The sequence below is a fragment of the Syngnathus floridae genome, unplaced genomic scaffold (assembly GCF_059516105.1).
Source record: "Syngnathus floridae isolate MCC-2025c unplaced genomic scaffold, RoL_Sflo_1.0 HiC_scaffold_25, whole genome shotgun sequence".
Taxonomy (NCBI): Eukaryota; Metazoa; Chordata; class Actinopteri; order Syngnathiformes; family Syngnathidae; genus Syngnathus; species Syngnathus floridae.
In genome coordinates, this window is record NW_028284054.1 from 560,152 (window position 1) to 579,848 (window position 19,697).

The window sequence follows — 19,697 nt, forward strand, 5'->3', positions numbered from 1 at the left end:
CGGACAATGACGTCGCGCTCGCGGCTCATGGTTGACGGGCTGAGCAGCCGGGCAAGTCCGTCGTTTTCAGCGCACAGCGAGTGGCAAAGGCGCTGACAAAACGGGAGCTTTGAGCTGCTGAAAACGGCAAAACAAGTCTAAAGCGTGTTCAAACGCGTGCGCACAATGCTCCTGCTTGAAAGGTCGGAATTTAAGGGGCCAATTTTTTGGATGGCGGCCGCCGGCCAAGCTTTGGACGGAAAAGGTTTCCTGGCGACAGCGAGCGAGCGCGGCGCTGCCGTACGTGCACCGAGTCGCCTGCCTGAAGACCTTGGACAAGTCGTCGATGATGTGCCGCTGCTCCACAACTTGAAGGAACTCCATTTCACCGTCCTGCTGGCCGCAACCGCGGTCCAGGTCATTGAGCGAACTAGGCCTTCTCTGTGGAACACAAATGCAGTGGACTCTGTTGGCACGCCGCCGTTGTCCGCGTCGACTTACCAAGCTTGCCATCTCCTCGTTCTCCTGGGTGACAAAGCGCACTTTGTTTTCAAGGCGGCACAGCACCAGCGAGAGTTCTTCATTCTTCCTGCTCAGGCGTTTGTTTTTGTACAGGAGTGGCAGAAACTGGCTTTCTGTTTCTCTCAGTCGCTTTAGCTGCAAGCATGAAGTGCGGGATGTGAAAGACGCACAACACGCGGGCCAGAACGTATCCATTCCTTTTGCATCGGTTTGAACGGAATCGTGGCTTTGGCTCCCAATAAAAGACATCTACCAGGCAACCGACTCGCCGCGCCGCTCAACTAATAAGCAAGCGCAATGGGTGCCTCGCTGGATGGCGCGCATCAAACGTAGCGCAAACCTTCAAGCGTGCCGTCAATAAATTACCAGTTCATTGCGCTCTTCAGAAAGCAGGGCGTTTCGATCCTCCAGTTTCCTGATGACTGCGCTGAGCTCAGCGATTTTCAGATGAAACCGTCGCGTGTCCCGATCCTCCTGAGACTGAAAACGCCCCGCAACACACACACACAAGCACTCGTTCAAAGTTCAAAACTGTTTTTGTGCTACCTTCCTCCAGCAACGAACTAAGTCATGCGTACTGCAAGTGTGTGATGAGGTGGCTTACGCAATGAAGAGGATTGCTAGTAGCGGCGTTGACCCCACTTCCAGGGTAGTTTAGGCCCGCCCTTTGGGAATCCCTCAGGGCAGCGATCTGCTGCTCGGCAGCCTGAGTCTGCAGCTGAAGGCGGTGGACGTGGCCGGCCCCAGGGCTTCATCCAAAACACTAACCGCTCTGTCTTTCAGCTTGATCTCATCCGTCTGGATGTACAAACGGGGAGCGCTCAGGCAGGCGGGCAAACTCATTTGCCAGAATTGTGACAAAAACAAAGAGAGCAACCGGCCAATTTTTTTCTTGAATCGACTAGAACACCTTTGCTGTGACAAAAGCGAAGCGAGCAACCGGACATTTTCTTCTTGTGAAATAGAATAGAATAGAATGCCTTAGGTGTCATTGCACTGCAGGTATACAACGAAATTGGGAACATAGCCACGCACCGCGCATCTGATCAGTCCTACCAGTCGGCGGATCTCCCTCTCGCAGTCTCTCTTGGTTCGGCTCAGCTCCTCCCGATGCTGGTGATGAGCCGATCGGAGCTCGGCCGCTCGGGACTGCCAGGCCTGCTGGGCCGCTGCCAGGGCTTCTTCCGCGCTCCTGGTGGAGGCGACACCGCTCGGTCTCCCGACACCGCCGCGTCTCCTCCACCTCCGCCAGCAAAGCGCCCCCCCTCCTCACCTGAGCAGACATTGCGCCACACCGGGCCGTTGAGACCGCAACGGAGCGCCGCGACGCTTACTGGGGACAAGCTACACAATACGGTAGCGGCCGCATCGAAGCCCGACGTGGCGTGCGGATAGTCAGACACGGATAGAGCGGATCACCTTGTCCATGGAGCCGTCCCTCAGGCTGAGGACCAAGGCATTCAGTCGCTGGATCTCTCCATCTTTGATTTTGATCACTCTCATCAGCTCCATTTCATGCTGCCGCAGTAATGTCTCCCTGGTAATGGCTAACTCTTTCTGCTTCTCCTCATGGAGTTTGCTTTTGAGTTCCGTCATGGCGGCGGTGGCACGGTGGTGCTCCGCCCGCAGGTCCTGACTTCTCTCTCTCTCCAGACAGCTGACCTGACATGACTTAGACTTAGACTTAGACAAACTTTATTGTCATCTTGTCTGCACATGGTGCATACAAAACGAAATTCCATTGCATACGTCTTACAACAAAGTAGTGATATTGCAGTTGAATAGAAGTAACATATCCTATGAAAATATATATATATACATATACTATATATATATATATATATATATATATATATTAAAAATAAGTATAAAGTGCAGCAGTGATAATTATGCAATAGTGCAAGTAGGCAAAACAGTATTCAAGAGTGTGCAGAGGAATGCTAAACCATGTATTAAACTTCTATTTAAAGGGTTTATACAAGTTCAGTAAAGTTGGTAGTGCGAGATAGTGCAAGATAGAGGTCCGTAGTGTCATAAAGTACAGTTCTGTGAATGTGTGATGCAGAGTTCAGTTTAGAGCTCAACAGTTCTAGTGTTCAACAGTCTGATGACAGCAGGGAAAAAGCTGTTGCAGAACCTGGTGGACCTGCAGCGGATGCTGCAAACCTCTTCCCAGAGGGCAGCAGGGAGAACAGTCCATGGTGGGGGTGTGATGGGTCATTGATGATGTTACGGGCACGGGACATGCAGCGCTGAGATGAAATGTCCTGAATGGAGGGAAGAGGAGCCCCTATGATCCTCTCTGCTGTCCTCACCACTCTCCTCACGTTCTTCCAATCGGAGGCGGTGCAGCCTCCACACCATACAGAGAGACAGCTTGTCAGAATGCTCTCTATGGTGCTCCTGTAGAACGTCCTCATGATGGGTGGGGGCAGGTGGGCTCTCCTCATCCTCCGCAGGAAGTACAAGCGCTTCTGTGCCCTCTTGACCAGTGCCGTAGTGTTCATAGTCCAGGTGAGGTCTTCTGTGATGTGGACCCCCAGGAATTTGGTGGTGCTGACCACCTCCACAGCTGAGCTGTTGATGATCAGTGGAGCGTGGTGAGGCTGTTTTTTCCTGAAGTCGACGACGATCTCCTTCATCTTCTCCTCATTCAGGATCAGGCTGTTTTCTCTGCACCAGCCCACCAGCTGCTCCACCTCCTCTCTGTAGTCCAGGTCGTTGTTGTCTCTGATGAGCCCCACCACCGTTGTGTCGTCTGCTGACTTCACGATGTGATTGGTGGTGAACCTGAGGACGCAGTCGTGTGTCATCAGGGTGAACAGCAGGGGGCTCAGGACGCAGCCCTGAGGGGAGCCTGTGCTGAGGGTGATGACATCAGAGGTGTTCTGTCCGACCCGGACTGACTGAGGTCTGTTGGTGAGGAAGTCTAGCAGCCAGTTGCGAAGGGGGGTGTTGAAGCCCAGGTGTTCCAATTTTCCTACCAGATGCTGTGGGATGATGGTGTTAAACGCTGAGCTGAAGTCCAGGAACAGCATCCGCACATGGGTGTTCTTCTCCTCCAGGTGAGCCAGGCTCAGGTGAAGAACGGAGGAGATGGCGTCCTGAGTGGAGCGGTTTTGCCGGTCGGCAAACTGGAACGGGTCAAATAATAGGGGGAGTCTGGAAACGATGTGACCTTTAAGCAGCCTTTCGAAGCACTTCATCATAACCGGAGTCAGTGCAACAGGCCGGTAATCATTAAATGAGGTGATTTGAGGTTTCTTCGGCACCGGAATGATGGAGGCAGTCTTAAAGCACGCCGGCACTGTGGCTTGGCCCAGCGAGGTGTTAAAAATGTCTGTGATGACCCCAGCCAGATGACTTGCACATTCCCTGAACACACGCCCAGGAATGTTGTCGGGGCCAGGGGCCTTACAGGGGTTGACTCTCCTCAGGGTCTTCAACACATCGGCGGAGTCAAGGCAGAGTACCTCCTCTTTCTGATGGGGGACAGTTTTAACTGCTGGAGTGCCGTTTAGTGCCTCGAACCTCCCAAAGAAGTTATTTAGACCATTTAGAAAGTCAGCATCAACTACACCCACCGGGGGGGGGGGGGGGGGGGGGGGGGGAGGGTGAGTTGTAGTCTGTAATCGCCCGTATGCCTTGCCACATACTCCTGATGTTTTTGACGTCGTGGAAACGATCCTGAAATTTTCGACTGTGGTCTCGCTTCGCTATCCTGATGGCACGGTTCAAGTTGGCTCTCGCTGTCCTCAGTGTCTCCTTGTCGCCAGACTTGAAGGCAGAGTTCCGCGCTCGTAGCGTTTGACGTACCTCCTCAGTCATCCAGGGTCGTTGGTTGCCCCGGGTGATGATATTCTTAGTGGTGCTGACGTCCTCGGTGCATTTGTTGATGTAGGCTGACACAGTCATGGCACACGCATGTCTAATCTACATCGGGAAATCTGGGAGGGAGGGAGGGAGGCAGGCAGGGAGGCAGGCAGGGAGGCAGGCAGTGTCTGTCTGTTGAGGTTTTCACCTTGTTCTTCTCCTGCTGAAGTTCTAACTGGACGTCCATCAGTTTGGTTCTCAGCTCGTCATTGGCGGCCTGAAGGGCGTCCGTTCGCTCCGCCTTGGCCCGCCCTGCCGGAGCTCGTTTGGACATCTCTTACTCGAGTCTCGCCCGGTCGTCAGTCAGAGATCACAACATTTGTACCTGGAGAGCACAAACGCAGCGCTGTTTTCCACTGGCTTCGAACTCAACTTCAATCGGTACCGTAACTTACAACATCATAAACATAGAACTAGCTTGACTTATTCATTGAATAAATGCATTTGGTTCTTCAAAACTGCATCACGCAACATAGCGTGACCGAGACGGCCGTTATCCACCTGCGTGAAGTTATTTGGTGAAATGAATGAGATGTTTAAGACACCATCGTTCTGTCTCTCTGTAGATGAAGGGAAATAATCGATTGCTGAAGGTCCAAAGGTGTTGTGATAAACAAATAAACATATTAGTGATTAGTGACATATTTGTGATAAACATATTAGGCAGGATAATCACATATGTTAACTTGACTGCCCACACTGTATTTATTTATGGTTATTTGTTAAATCGAGTACTGTTAGACATGAAATAGGAAGTGTTTAACATAAATGGAAGACGAAAGGGGTACTCACCATTGTAGCTCCTGCTGGTCAATGATACGAGCCTCTTCTTGCAGTGGAAAACATACAGCCAACAAACACCGTGGAACCTAAAGGAATGAAATTAAACATTAACATTTAGCCTCAACCAACATTCACAGATACAACGCAACGCAAACTACACAAACGTAAATCTTTTTAAACACAATGAGTTGTACTTACCGTGTACGCTCTAGACGGTCCACTTGCAAGCAGAAAATAAAGATATTTCTGTTGATAATCGTCGTGTTTGTATCCGGTGTCTCGCTCAAGGCCATTGCGCCCACAGATTTGAATTTTGGCGAGAGTTCAGCCTATTGACGTCATTTCCGCGGTGTAATACCCGCATATCTGAAACGGCAAAGTTAAGAGTAGAGTTAAATAAAGTTTTTAGTCAACGCAATAATTTACAACCGTTGACCAGTCGAAATAATCGTCGAAATTTGGCGTCTGTGGCTGGAAGCAGACGCCGAGTTCGACGTTCCTCCCAAACGCCAAACTCCCTCGCTTTTCAGGGCTCAAAAAAAACAGTTGTAATTACCTTGTACGCTCTAGACGGTCAAGTTGCAAGCTGAAAACAAAAATATTTGCCTTGTTAGTCATCGTGTTACTAACCGCTGTGTCTTGTTTGCCAGAATTGCCGCTTTCCTACTTCCTGTTGCAAGCCACGCCCACGGAGTATAATTTTGCCGTGAGTTCCGCCTATTGACGTCATGTCCGCGTCACATGACTGCGACGTAATATTATCTAAAACTGTTTGTGCGGTATTGTGTTGTTCTGTGCGGTGTTGTGTTATTCTGTGCGGCGTCGTGTTGTTCTGTGCGGCGTCGTGTTGTTCAGTGCGACGTCGTGTTGTTCAGTGCGGCATGGTGTTGTTCAGTGCGGCATGGTGTTGTTCAGTGCGGCATGGTGTTGTTCAGTGCGGCATAATGTTGTTCAGTGCGGCATAATGTTGTTCAGTGCGGCATGGTGTTGTTCAGTGCGGCATGGTGTTGTTCAGTGCGGCATGGTGTTGTTCAGTGCGGCATAATGTTGTTCAGTGCGCCATAATGTTGTTCAGTGCGGCATGGTGTTGTTCAGTGCGGGATGGTGTTGTTCAGTGCAGGATGGTGTTGCTCAGTGCGGCATGGTGTTGTTCAATGCGGCATGGTGTTGTTCAGTGCGGGATGGTGTTGTTCAGTGCGGCATGGTGTTGTTCAGTGCGGCACAATGTTGTTCAGTGCGGCATGGTGTTGTTCAGTGCGGCATGGTGTTGTTCAGTGCGGCATGGTGTTGTTCAGTGCGGCATGGTGTTGTTCAGTGCGGAATGGTGTTGTTCAGTGCGGCATGGTGTTGTTCAGTGCGGGATGGTGTTGTTCAATGCGGGATCGTGTTGTACAGTGCGGGGTGGTGTTGTTCAGTGCAGGATGGTGTTGTTCAGTGCGGCATGGTGTTGTTCAATGCGGCATGGTGTTGTTCAGTGCGGGATGGTGTTGTTCATTGCGGCATGGTGTTGTTCAGTGCGGCATGGTGTTGTTCAGTGCGGCATGGTGTTGTTCAGTGCGGCATGGTGTTGTTCAGTGCGGCATAATGTTGTTCAGTGCGGCATGGTGTTGTTCAGTGCGGGTAGGTGTTGTTCAGTGCAGGATGGTGTTGTTCAGTGCGGCATGGTGTTGTTCAGTGCAGCATAGTGTTGTTCAGTGCAGCATGGTGTTGTTCAGTGCGGCATGGTGTTGTTCAGTGCGGCATGGTGTTGTTCAATGCGGCATGGTGTTGTTCAATGCGGGATCGTGTTGTTCAGTGCGGGGTGGTGTTGTTCAGTGCAGGATGGTGTTGTTCAGTGCGGCATGGTGTTGTTCAATGCGGCATGGTGTTGTTCAGTGCTGGATGGTGTTGTTCATTGTGGCATGGTGTTGTTCAGTGCGGCATGGTGTTGTTCAGTGCGGCATGGTGTTGTTCAGTGCGGCATGGTGTTGTTCAGTGCGGCATGGTGTTGTTCAGTGCGGCATGGTGTTCAGTGCGGGATGGTGTTGTTCAATGCGGGATGGTGTTGTACAGTGCGGGGTGGTGTTGTTCAGTGCAGGATGGTGTTGTTCAGTGCGGCATGGTGTTGTTCAATGCGGCATGGTGTTGTTCAGTGCGGGATGGTGTTGTTCATTGCGGCATGGTGTTGTTCAGTGCGGCATGGTGTTGTTCAGTGCGGCATGGTGTTGTTCAGTGCGGCATGGTGTTGTTCAGTGCGGCATAATGTTGTTCAGTGCGGCATGGTGTTGTTCAGTGCGGGTAGGTGTTGTTCAGTGCAGGATGGGGTTGTTCAGTGCGGCATGGTGTTGTTCAATGCGGCATGGTGTTGTTCAGTGCGGGATGGTGTTGTTCAGTGCGGCATGGTGTTGTTCCGTGCGGCATGGTGTTGTTCAGTGCGGGATGGTGTTGTTCATTGCGGCATGGTGTTGTTCAGTGCGGCATGGTGTTGTTCAATGCGGCATGGTGTTGTTCAATGCGGCATGGTGTTGTTCAATGCGGGATCGTGTTGTTCAGTGCGGGGTGGTGTTGTTCAGTGCAGGATGGTGTTGTTCAGTGCGGCATGGTGTTGTTCAATGCGGCATGGTGTTGTTCAGTGCTGGATGGTGTTGTTCATTGTGGCATGGTGTTGTTCAGTGCAGCATGGTGTTGTTCAGTGCGGCATGGTGTTGTTCAGTGCAGGATGATGTTGTTTAGTGCGGCATGGTGTTGTTCAATGCAGGATCGTGTTGTTCAGTGCAGCATAATGTTGTTCAGTGCAGCATGGTGTTGTTCAGTGCGGCATGGTGTTGTTCAATGCGGCATGGTGTTGTTCAGTGCGGGATGGTGTTGTTCAGTGCGGCATGGTGTTGTTCAGTGCGGCATAATGTTGTTCAGTGCAGCATGGTGTTGTTCAGTGCGGCATGGTGTTGTTCAGTGCGACATAATGTTGTTCAGTGCGGTATAATGTTGTTCAGTGCGGCATGGTGTTGTTCAGTGCGGCATGGTGTTGTTCAGTGCGGCATGATGTTGTTCAGTGCGGCATGGTGTTGTTCAGTGCAGGATGGTGTTGTTCAGTGCGGCATGGTGTTGTTCAATGCGGCATGGTGTTGTTCAGTGCGGGATGGTGTTGTTCAGTGCAGGATGGTGTTGTTCAGTGCGGCATGGTGTTGTTCAGTGCGGAATGGTGTTGTTCAGTGCGGCATGGTGTTGTTCAGTGCGGCATGGTGTTGTTCAGTGCAGGATGGTGTTGTTCAATGCGGGATGGTGTTGTTCAGTGCGGGATGGTGTTGTTCAGTGCAGGATGGTGTTGTTCAGTGCGGCATGGTGTTGTTCAATGCGGCATGGTGTTGTTCAGTGCAGGATGGTGTTGTTCAGTGCGGCATGGTGTTGTTCAATGCGGCATGGTGTTGTTCAATGCGGCATGGTGTTGTTCAGTGCGGCATGGTGTTGTTCAGTGCGGCATGGTGTTGTTCAGTGCGGCATAATGTTGTTCAGTGCGGCATGGTGTTGTTCAGTGCGGCATGGTGTTGTTCAGTGCGGCATGGTGTTGTTCAGTGCAGGATGGTGTTGTTCAGTGCGGCATGGTGTTGTTCAATGCGGCATGGTGTTGTTCAGTGCAGGATGGTGTTGTTCAGTGCGGCATGGTGTTGTTCAATGCGGCATGGTGTTGTTCAGTGCGGGATGGTGTTGTTCAGTGCGGCATGGTGTTGTTCAGTGCGGCATAATGTTGTTCAGTGCGGCATGGTGTTGTTCAGTGCGGCATGGTGTTGTTCAGTGCGGCATAATGTTGTTCAGTGCGGCATGGTGTTGTTCAGTGCGGAATGGTGTTGTTCAGTGCGGCATGGTGTTGTTCAGTGCGGGATGGTGTTGTTCAGTGCGGCATGGTGTTGTTCAGTGCGGCATAATGTTGTTCAGTGCGGCATGGTGTTGTTCAGTGTGGCATGGTGTTCAGTGCGGCATGGTGTTGTTCAGTGCGGTATCGTGTTGTTTAGTGCGGTATCGTGTTGTTCATTGCGGTATCGTGTTGTTCAGTGCAGTATCGTTGTGTTTTTCGTATTGTGTTGTGTTGTTCGTAATGTGTTGTGTTGTTCGTATTGTGTTGTGTTGTTCGTATTGTGTTGTGTTGTTCGTATTGTGTTGTGTGTTTCATATTGTGTTGTTCATATTGTGTTGAGTTGTTCGTATTGTGTTGTGTTGTTCGTATTGTGTTGCCTTTAACACTTAGCCTCTAACACTTAGCCTCTAACACTTAGCCTTTAGCACCTAGAAGGTAAATAAATAGGAAGGAAGGACTCACCGGTGACGTCTTCGCCCACGTCCAAGCGTTGTACTTTGTATTTTCATCCTTCTGACAGTGGAAAACATAGCCAACAAACACCGTGGAACCTAAACGAATGAAAGAAAACTATCATTTGGCCACAACAGACATTCACAGATACAACACAATGTGACGTGCGGGGTTGAGGTTAAAGGTTGAGTGAAGGGCCCTCGTTTTAAACTACTTTTTTGAAAAGGATTGGGAACAAGTAAGACGTATTTAATTTATTTAATGGGAAGTAGTAAGAGCTATTGAATTTAATCTATGTATTATATTCTATTGTATTGTATTCTGTTGTATTCTTTTGGATTGTATTCACACTAACCCCACTAAAACTTCAGCCCACAAAAACTCGCCTCTGGCGCCTAGCCTCTGGCTTTTAGCCTCTAACACTTAGCCTTTAACACTTAGCCTAGAAGGTGAATAAATAGGGTTAAAGGTTGAGTGAAGGGACCTCGTTTTAAACTACTTTTTTGAAAAGGAGTGGGAACAAGTAAGACGTATTTAATTTATTTAATGGGAACTAGTAAGACTTATTAAATTTATTTAATCTACTTTTCTTCCCAGGCAAAATTTGATGTGCTGCAATTCCAAATTTCCAAAGTGAATGAAGGAATGAAGTCCTTTAAATTATGATTTTGTATAAATACTAGGCATTAACACAAAATTGACGGCACAAAATGGGCAGACTTTACTTGTTTGAAAAGGACTGGTTACAAGACAGACTTTTTTAATTTATTTAATGGGAAGAAGACTTATTTAGTTTAATTGATCTATTTTTGTTCCCTGGCAAAATTCGATTTGCTGCAATTCCAAATTTCCAAAGTGAATGAAGGAAAGAAGTCGTTTAAATTATGATTTTGTTTAAATACTAGGCATAGACACAAAATCTACGGCACAAAATGGGCAGACTTTACTTGTTTGAAGAGGACTGGTTACAAGACAGACTTTTCTGATTTATTTAATGGGAAGAAGACTTATTTAGTTTATTTAATCTATTTTTGTTCCCTGGCAAAATTGGATTTGCTGAAATTGTATTTTGCCAAATCTTGACTTGAGACCTGATAGGAAGTATTAAACGCTTAGTTAAATCAATACAAGTTGGTAATAAGAGCGAGTAATGTTGGTTGAACCGATGAATGAAGGTTGAAAGCAATTTAAATTATGACTTTGTATAAATACTAGATATCAACAGAACATCTACTGCGCGAAATGGGCAGAGTTTACTTGTTTGAGAAGGAGTGGCTTATTCAAAACTAAGATTTATTTAATCTGTTTGTTCCCAGGCAAAATTGGATGTGATGCATTTCCAAATTTCACCACATGATGGTGCCCAATTTTGACTTCATAGGACATATTAAACACTTAGCTTGTTATTATGTTCAAGGTAATCAGATTTGTTTATTATTCTAATGGCCTCTTCAAAACTATTCTGGATTACTACTTTGGATCTATTCTACATTACTTGGCAACAACATACTCTGTAACAGATTAGGCAGTATAATCATATATGTTAACTTGAGAGTGCCCACACTCAATCTACTTATCGTGATGTGTTAAATCAATTACTGTTAGACATTATTTGTCTGATAATCTACCAAATCTTTGAATTGAAGAATTTGTGATTTAATTAATAGCTTGTTGTTATGTTAAGGGTAATCGTACTTGTATATAATTCTAATGGCCTTCTTTTGAAAACTATTCTGAATTACAACTTTGGATCTTATATTACTTTGCAACAATCTACTCTGTGACAGATTAGGCAGTATAATCACATATGTTAACTTCAGTGCCCACACTGTATTTATTTATGGTTATTTGTTAAATCAAGTACTGTTAGACATGAAATAGGAAGTGTTTAACATAAATGTTATGGCTACTCACCATTGTAGCTCGCTCCTGGTCAATGATACGAGCCTCTTCTTGCAGTGGAAAACTTGCAGCCAACAAACACCGTGGAACCTAAAGGAATGAAATTAAACATTAACATTTCGCCTCGACCAATTTTCACACGTACAACGCAACGCGGCTACACTTCTGCTATTACAAACGTAAATCTCCTTAAACACAATGAGTGTTACTTACCGTGTACGCTCTAGACGGTCCAGTTGCAAGCAGAAAATAAAGATATTTCTGTTGATAATCGTCGCTGCTCAGCGGCTCACGGCCATCGCGCCAACAGATTTGAATTTTGGCGGAGGTTCGGGCAATTACGTCATATCCGCGGCACATGACTGCGACGTAATACCCGCTTATCTGAAACGGCAGTTAAAAGTAGAGTTACATCAAGTTTTCTTGGAACCTAAACGAATGAAAGAAAACTATCATTTGGCCACAACCAAGATTCACAGATACAACACAACGTGCGGGGTTGAGGTTAAAGATTGAGTGAAGGGCCCTCGTTTTAAACTACTGTTTTGAAAAGGAGTGGAAACAAGTAAGACGTATTTAATTTATTTAATGGGAAGTAGTAAGACTTATTAAATTTATTTAATCTACTTTTCTTCCCAGGCAAAATTTGATGTGCTGCAATTCCAAATTTCCAAAGTGAATGAAGGAATGAAGTCCTTTAAATTATGATTTTGTATAAATACTAGGCATAAACACAAAATCGACGGCACAAAATGGGCAGACTTTACTTGTTTGAAAAGGACTGGTTACAAGACAGACTTTTTTAATTCATTTAATGGGAAGAAAACTTATTTAGTTTAATTGATCTATTTTTGTTCCCTGGCAAAATTCGATTTGCTGCAATTCCAAATTTCCAAAGTGAATGAAGGAAAGAAGTCGTTTAAATTATGATTTTGTTTAAATACTAGGCATAGACACAAAATCTACGGCACAAAATGGGCAGACTTTACTTGTTTGAAGAGGACTGGTTACAAGACAGACTTTTCTGATTTATTTAATGGGAAGAGGACTTATTTAGTTTATTTAATCTATTTTTGTTCCCTGGCAAAATTGGATTTGCTGAAATTGTATTTTGCCAAATCTTGACTTGAGACCTGATAGGAAGTATTAAACGCTTAGTTAAATCAATACAAGTTGGTAATAAGAGCGAGTAATGTTGGTTGAACCGATGAATGAAGGTTGAAAGCAATTTAAATTATGACTTTGTATAAATACTAGATATCAACAGAACATCTACTGCGCGAAATGGGCAGAGTTTACTTGTTTGAGAAGGAGTGGCTTATTCAAAACTAAGATTTATTTAATCTGTTTGTTCCCAGGCAAAATTGGATGTGATGCAATTCCAAATTTCACCACATGATGGTGCCCAATTTTGACTTCATAGGACATATTAAACACTTAGCTTGTTATTATGTTCAAGGTAATCAGATTTGTTTATTATTCTAATGGCCTCTTCAAAACTATTCTGGATTACTACTTTGGATCTATTCTACATTACTTGGCAACAACATACTCTGTAACAGTTTAGGCAGTATAATCATATATGTTAACTTGAGAGTGCCCACACTCAATCTACTTATCGTGATGTGTTAAATCAATTACTGTTAGACATTATTTGTCTGATAATCTACCAAATCTTTGAATTGAAGAATTTGTGATTTAATTAATAGCTTGTTGTTATGTTAAGGGTAATCGTACTTGTATATAATTCTAATGGCCTTCTTTTGAAAACTATTCTGAATTACAACTTTGGATCTTATATTACTTTGCAACAATCTACTCTGTGACAGATTAGGCAGTATAATCACATATGTTAACTTCAGTGCCCACACTGTATTTATTTATGGTTATTTGTTAAATCAAGTACTGTTAGACATGAAATAGGAAGTGTTTAACATAAATGTTATGGCTACTCACCATTGTAGCTCGCTCCTGGTCAATGATACGAGCCTCTTCTTGCAGTGGAAAACTTGCAGCCAACAAACACCGTGGAACCTAAAGGAATGAAATTAAACATTAACATTTCGCCTCGACCAATTTTCACACGTACAACGCAACGCGGCTACACTTCTGCTATTACAAACGTAAATCTCCTTAAACACAATGAGTGTTACTTACCGTGTACGCTCTAGACGGTCCAGTTGCAAGCAGAAAATAAAGATATTTCTGTTGATAATCGTCGCTGCTCAGCGGCTCACGGCCATCGCGCCAACAGATTTGAATTTTGGCGGAGGTTCGGGCAATTACGTCATATCCGCGGCACATGACTGCGACGTAATACCCGCTTATCTGAAACGGCAGTTAAAAGTAGAGTTACATCAAGTTTTCTTGGAACCTAAACGAATGAAAGAAAACTATCATTTGGCCACAACCAAGATTCACAGATACAACACAACGTGCGGGGTTGAGGTTAAAGATTGAGTGAAGGGCCCTCGTTTTAAACTACTGTTTTGAAAAGGAGTGGAAACAAGTAAGACGTATTTAATTTATTTAATGGGAAGTAGTAAGACTTATTAAATTTATTTAATCTACTTTTCTTCCCAGGCAAAATGTGATGTGCTGCAATTCCAAATTTCCAAAGTGAATGAAGGAATGAAGTCCTTTAAATTATGATTTTGTATAAATACTAGGCATAAACACAAAATCGACGGCACAAAATGGGCAGACTTTACTTGTTTGAAAAGGACTGGTTACAAGACAGACTTTTTTAATTCATTTAATGGGAAGAAAACTTATTTAGTTTAATTGATCTATTTTTGTTCCCTGGCAAAATTCGATTTGCTGCAATTCCAAATTTCCAAAGTGAATGAAGGAAAGAAGTCGTTTAAATTATGATTTTGTTTAAATACTAGGCATAGACACAAAATCTACGGCACAAAATGGGCAGACTTTACTTGTTTGAAGAGGACTGGTTACAAGACAGACTTTTCTGATTTATTTAATGGGAAGAGGACTTATTTAGTTTATTTAATCTATTTTTGTTCCCTGGCAAAATTGGATTTGCTGAAATTGTATTTTGCCAAATCTTGACTTGAGACCTGATAGGAAGTATTAAACGCTTAGTTAAATCAATACAAGTTGGTAATAAGAGCGAGTAATGTTGGTTGAACCGATGAATGAAGGTTGAAAGCAATTTAAATTATGACTTTGTATAAATACTAGATATCAACAGAACATCTACTGCGCGAAATGGGCAGAGTTTACTTGTTTGAGAAGGAGTGGCTTATTCAAAACTAAGATTTATTTAATCGATTTGTTCCCAGGCAAAATTGGATGTGATGCAATTCCAAATTTCACCACATGATGGTGCCCAATTTTGACTTCATAGGACATATTAAACACTTAGCTTGTTATTATGTTCAAGGTAATCAGATTTGTTTATTATTCTAATGGCCTCTTCAAAACTATTCTGGATTACTACTTTGGATCTATTCTACATTACTTGGCAACAACATACTCTGTAACAGATTAGGCAGTATAATCATATATGTTAACTTGAGAGTGCCCACACTCAATCTACTTATCGTGATGTGTTAAATCAATTACTGTTAGACATTATTTGTCTGATAATCTACCAAATCTTTGAATTGAAGAATTTGTGATTTAATTAATAGCTTGTTGTTATGTTAAGGGTAATCGTACTTGTATATAATTCTAATGGCCTTCTTTTGAAAACTATTCTGAATTACAACTTTGGATCTTATATTACTTTGCAACAATCTACTCTGTGACAGATTAGGCAGTATAATCACATATGTTAACTTCAGTGCCCACACTGTATTTATTTATGGTTATTTGTTAAATCAAGTACTGTTAGACATGAAATAGGAAGTGTTTAACATAAATGTTATGGCTACTCACCATTGTAGCTCGCTCCTGGTCAATGATACGAGCCTCTTCTTGCAGTGGAAAACTTGCAGCCAACAAACACCGTGGAACCTAAAGGAATGAAATTAAACATTAACATTTCGCCTCGACCAATTTTCACACGTACAACGCAACGCGGCTACACTTCTGCTATTACAAACGTAAATCTCCTTAAACACAATGAGTGTTACTTACCGTGTACGCTCTAGACGGTCCAGTTGCAAGCAGAAAATAAAGATATTTCTGTTGATAATCGTCGCTGCTCAGCGGCTCACGGCCATCGCGCCAACAGATTTGAATTTTGGCGGAGGTTCGGGCAATTACGTCATATCCGCGGCACATGACTGCGACGTAATACCCGCTTATCTGAAACGGCAGTTAAAAGTAGAGTTACATCAAGTTTTCTTGGAACCTAAACGAATGAAAGAAAACTATCATTTGGCCACAACCAAGATTCACAGATACAACACAACGTGCGGGGTTGAGGTTAAAGATTGAGTGAAGGGCCCTCGTTTTAAACTACTGTTTTGAAAAGGAGTGGAAACAAGTAAGACGTATTTAATTTATTTAATGGGAAGTAGTAAGACTTATTAAATTTATTTAATCTACTTTTCTTCCCAGGCAAAATTTGATGTGCTGCAATTCCAAATTTCCAAAGTGAATGAAGGAATGAAGTCCTTTAAATTATGATTTTGTATAAATACTAGGCATAAACACAAAATCGACGGCACAAAATGGGCAGACTTTACTTGTTTGAAAAGGACTGGTTACGAGACAGACTTTTTTAATTCATTTAATGGGAAGAAAACGTATTTAGTTTAATTGATCTATTTTTGTTCCCTGGCAAAATTCGATTTGCTGCAATTCCAAATTTCCAAAGTGAATGAAGGAAAGAAGTCGTTTAAATTATGATTTTGTTTAAATACTAGGCATAGACACAAAATCTACGGCACAAAATGGGCAGACTTTACTTGTTTGAAGAGGACTGGTTACAAGACAGACTTTTCTGATTTATTTAATGGGAAGAGGACTTATTTAGTTTATTTAATCTATTTTTGTTCCCTGGCAAAATTGGATTTGCTGAAATTGTATTTTGCCAAATCTCGATTTGAGACCTGATAGGAAGTATTAAACGCTTAGTTAAATCAATACAAGTTGGTAATAAGAGCGAGTAATGTTGGTTGAACCGATGAATGAAGGTTGAAAGCAATTTAAATTATGACTTTGTATAAATACTAGATATTAACAGAACATCTACTGCGCAAAATGGGCAGAGTTTACTTGTTTGAGAAGGAGTGGCTTATTCAAAACTAAGATTTATTTAATCTGTTTGTTCCCAGGCAAAATTGGATGTGATGCAATTCCAAATCTATCTGAAACGGCAGTTAAAAGTAGAGTTACATAGTTTTCTTTTTTAATCAACACAATCATTTACAACCGTTGACCAGAAAGAATCGTCGAAATTCGACGTCCCCCACAAACGCCACGCTCACTCGCTTTTCAGGGCAACAAAAGTACTTCTTTTTAAAAACGATGAGTTGTACTTACCGTGTACGCTCTGGACGGTCCAGTTGCAAGCAGAAAATAAAAATATTTCTCTTGTTAGTCGTATGTTACCATCCGCTGTGTCTTTGTCAACATCGCCGCCATTTTCCTACTTCCTGCTGCGAGCCACGCCCACGGATTTAAATTTGGGCGGAAGCTCTTTCCATTGGCGTCGTTTTCGCGTATAGCAAATCCGATTGGTTGGGAAGGGGGCACGGTTATGCAGCCGAGGGGTCCTGTGATCGGTGGGATGTAAAGTAGGCGTCGACGTCACGTCCGCGTCACGTGACCACGACGTGGCAGACGATATAGCAACCGCTGTTTTGTTTAGTAGATTTACAGTTGTTATGCATTGGCATAATGGTGTGCACTCAAAATAGATTTAAATAAATTAAATATTTCTTCTGCCCACTCCCTTTTAAACAAGTTAACTCTGCCCACGTCCATTGACGTCTTGTCTGCGTCACGTGACCACGACGTAGCGACGTCATGTAGTAACCGCTGTTTTGATCAGTAGACTTACAGTTATTATGCGTTGACATAATGGCGCACTGGTTAGCATGGCCACCTCTTAAGCATGATGTTGCGGGTTCGACGCCTGATCAATGTTAGCATGGAGTGAGCTTAAGTGCATGGCGCTGAAGATTTGAATCTTTGAAATGCGCTGAGGTCTGACATATCAGGCAGAATGGTTTGCCATCACGTTCAACAAAAAATAGAAACTTTCCCACTCTGATTAAAACGTCCTGTGTTCATCTACGTATTTTCGTTTTGCTGTGCATCTTTTCCCTGCCATTTCAAGAGCCCAATTGACACTCATAGTTTAAAGAAATGTGTTTGCCCATCCTACTTTGTGGAATTTCACCACATGCGCTTTTGACCAAAATACCAAATTGAACTCAAGTGAAGCCAACACGCACAACCCCCCCCCCCCCCACACACACACACACACACACACACACAAATGTTGATATGAACATAAAAGAGCCGCATGCGGTTCGGGAGTTGCGGCTTGGCCAAACCTGTACTATACAACTTTATTTGTATAAAATTTTCACAACAGCTGTCACACAAACAAAGCGGGAAAAACCGAAGACGTGCGTGTTCCGCCCACGCTGGATTTATTTGCACCTTTGAAAAGACACCGTATTGCCGCAGATGTGGCAAAGAGTACTTTTGGGCATCTGAGACGGAAGGATGTCCAAAGCATCACGTCACCTGCTCTGGTAGGCATGGTGGTGGGACGTTGAGGTCAACCGCTTTGGGGTTGGCTGAATCTTTGATCGCAGGATGCCACACACTTGAAGACAGAAGCAGAAAAGCAGAGCTAAATGCAAAATGTACTCACCGGTGACTCCAATTTTTTTCCCCCCTGAAGAAACAGCTGGACGGGTGGCCCCGGCTGGCCAGTGGGACTCTTGTTATTCTGACCCTTTTTAGTGCGCGTTTGGGGCAACAACCGTTTTTTGTGGCGCTCTCTTCTGGTTCAAAAGTGCCCTGCATGTGATTTGCTTTTCCTGCCTTCTGATTGGATGAGCGCCGGTGTGACGCGGTGCCTCTGTCACCGTGGCGGGGGGTATACGTTGGCATCGGAGCGTCTGCCAACGTCTGAGACCGGCTGGCAGTGTATCGGAGGTGTCGAGTGCGGTGCCGCTGGAGCTCACTCACCAGCTGGTGTTAGGGCCACAGAATGAAGGCCAAGGAGAAGAATAGAAAGAGAAACAGAAACTTCTCCTCCAATTGTTTGATTTGTCTCTTCTGAGCTTCGATGAATTCTTTCAGCTCTTTGTTCCTCTAGGACGGACAAATGGAAAGTGGCATTCAAAAGCCAGTAAGCGTGCAAGTAAGTGCCGGGCTGGCTTTGGGCCCTTACCTGTTGCGCGCTGTGCAGCAGATCCATTCTCTCTTGGAGGATGCAAGCGTCGCGCTCCCTCAACTCGCACATCAGGGCTCGCTTCCATTGGTCCACGGCGCTCCTAAGCTCTTCTCTCTGATCCGCCGTCAGCACGTCATTCACGCCAGCGTGGCTGGCTTTTTCGCCGTCCGTGGCGGGGCAGTCCCGCTGCGGTAGCGCCTCGTACAACATGGCCTCCAGCTCCAGGATCCTCTGGGCCGCAATCCTCGTCCATCAGTGGTCCGGCGGGAGATTTGAGGGCGGCTTACCTTATGAGCCTGGTCCATGGAACACTTCCTGAAGTCCAACTCTTCATCCAGGTAGCCCTTCTGCTTGCAGAACATATCCTAGCACAGCTCAAGGTCAGAATTGTTGGGGCACATTGCCGGAGTTCCCCTTGGCTGATGTCGCGTGTCTGTCTACCTTCTCACTTTCAATGTCCAACATCTTCTGTTGAAGTGCTGACTTGGTCACTTTGATGTATTCTAACCACTGAGGAAAGGCTGCTGTCACATAAGCAGAATGCGAGAGCGTGCGTGGACGTGCGCGTTACCTTCTCGGCTAGGGTGAGAAGGGTCCTGGCGTGAATCACGACCACCTGCTCCTCGTTGGTGAGATTCTGCAAGAGCCCAAAGGCACAGCGTCAACAAGCTTCTTTCAGCGCAAAGCCTTCCAAAAGTCACATTTGAGCCGCCGAGTCTCGTGGAGTGCGAACATAAGGAGTTCGACATACACTTACGGCGTTATAGCCCAGGATGTCCAGCTTCTTCATCAGATCACTGATGACGATGTCCGGGGGAAAGGCGCAAGGAGCAATGTAAGGTGTTCTGGGACCTCGGGTTAAGGTTAGGGTTGCGAGGGACGCCTTACGTACGCTCACGCCCTCGGCCTCGCAGTAGATCTGCAAAGGGCTGAGGCCGTCTGGGAAACGGACTTGCAGAAACTTCAAGACGGGGGAGCGCCACTCCCTCTCCTGAAAGGCAGAGGCATGCATCCGTCCGTCCGTCC

At 45.0% G+C, this 19,697-nt stretch overlaps 1 protein-coding gene across 1 annotated transcript; it reads right to left on the bottom strand.

Annotated features, from left to right (window-relative positions):
* Positions 1-18,472: 18,472 nt before the first annotated feature.
* Positions 18,473-19,242, bottom strand: LOC148378824 (janus kinase and microtubule-interacting protein 3-like). Its single transcript, XM_088367696.1, has 2 exons — positions 18,669-19,242; positions 18,473-18,589 (listed from the first exon to the last, which is right to left on the bottom strand). Exons 1-2 carry the CDS (start codon positions 18,879-18,881, stop codon positions 18,473-18,475), a joined length of 330 nt encoding a protein of 109 aa, XP_088223822.1. The 5' UTR covers positions 18,882-19,242.
* Between the last annotated feature and the right edge of the window lie 455 nt (positions 19,243-19,697).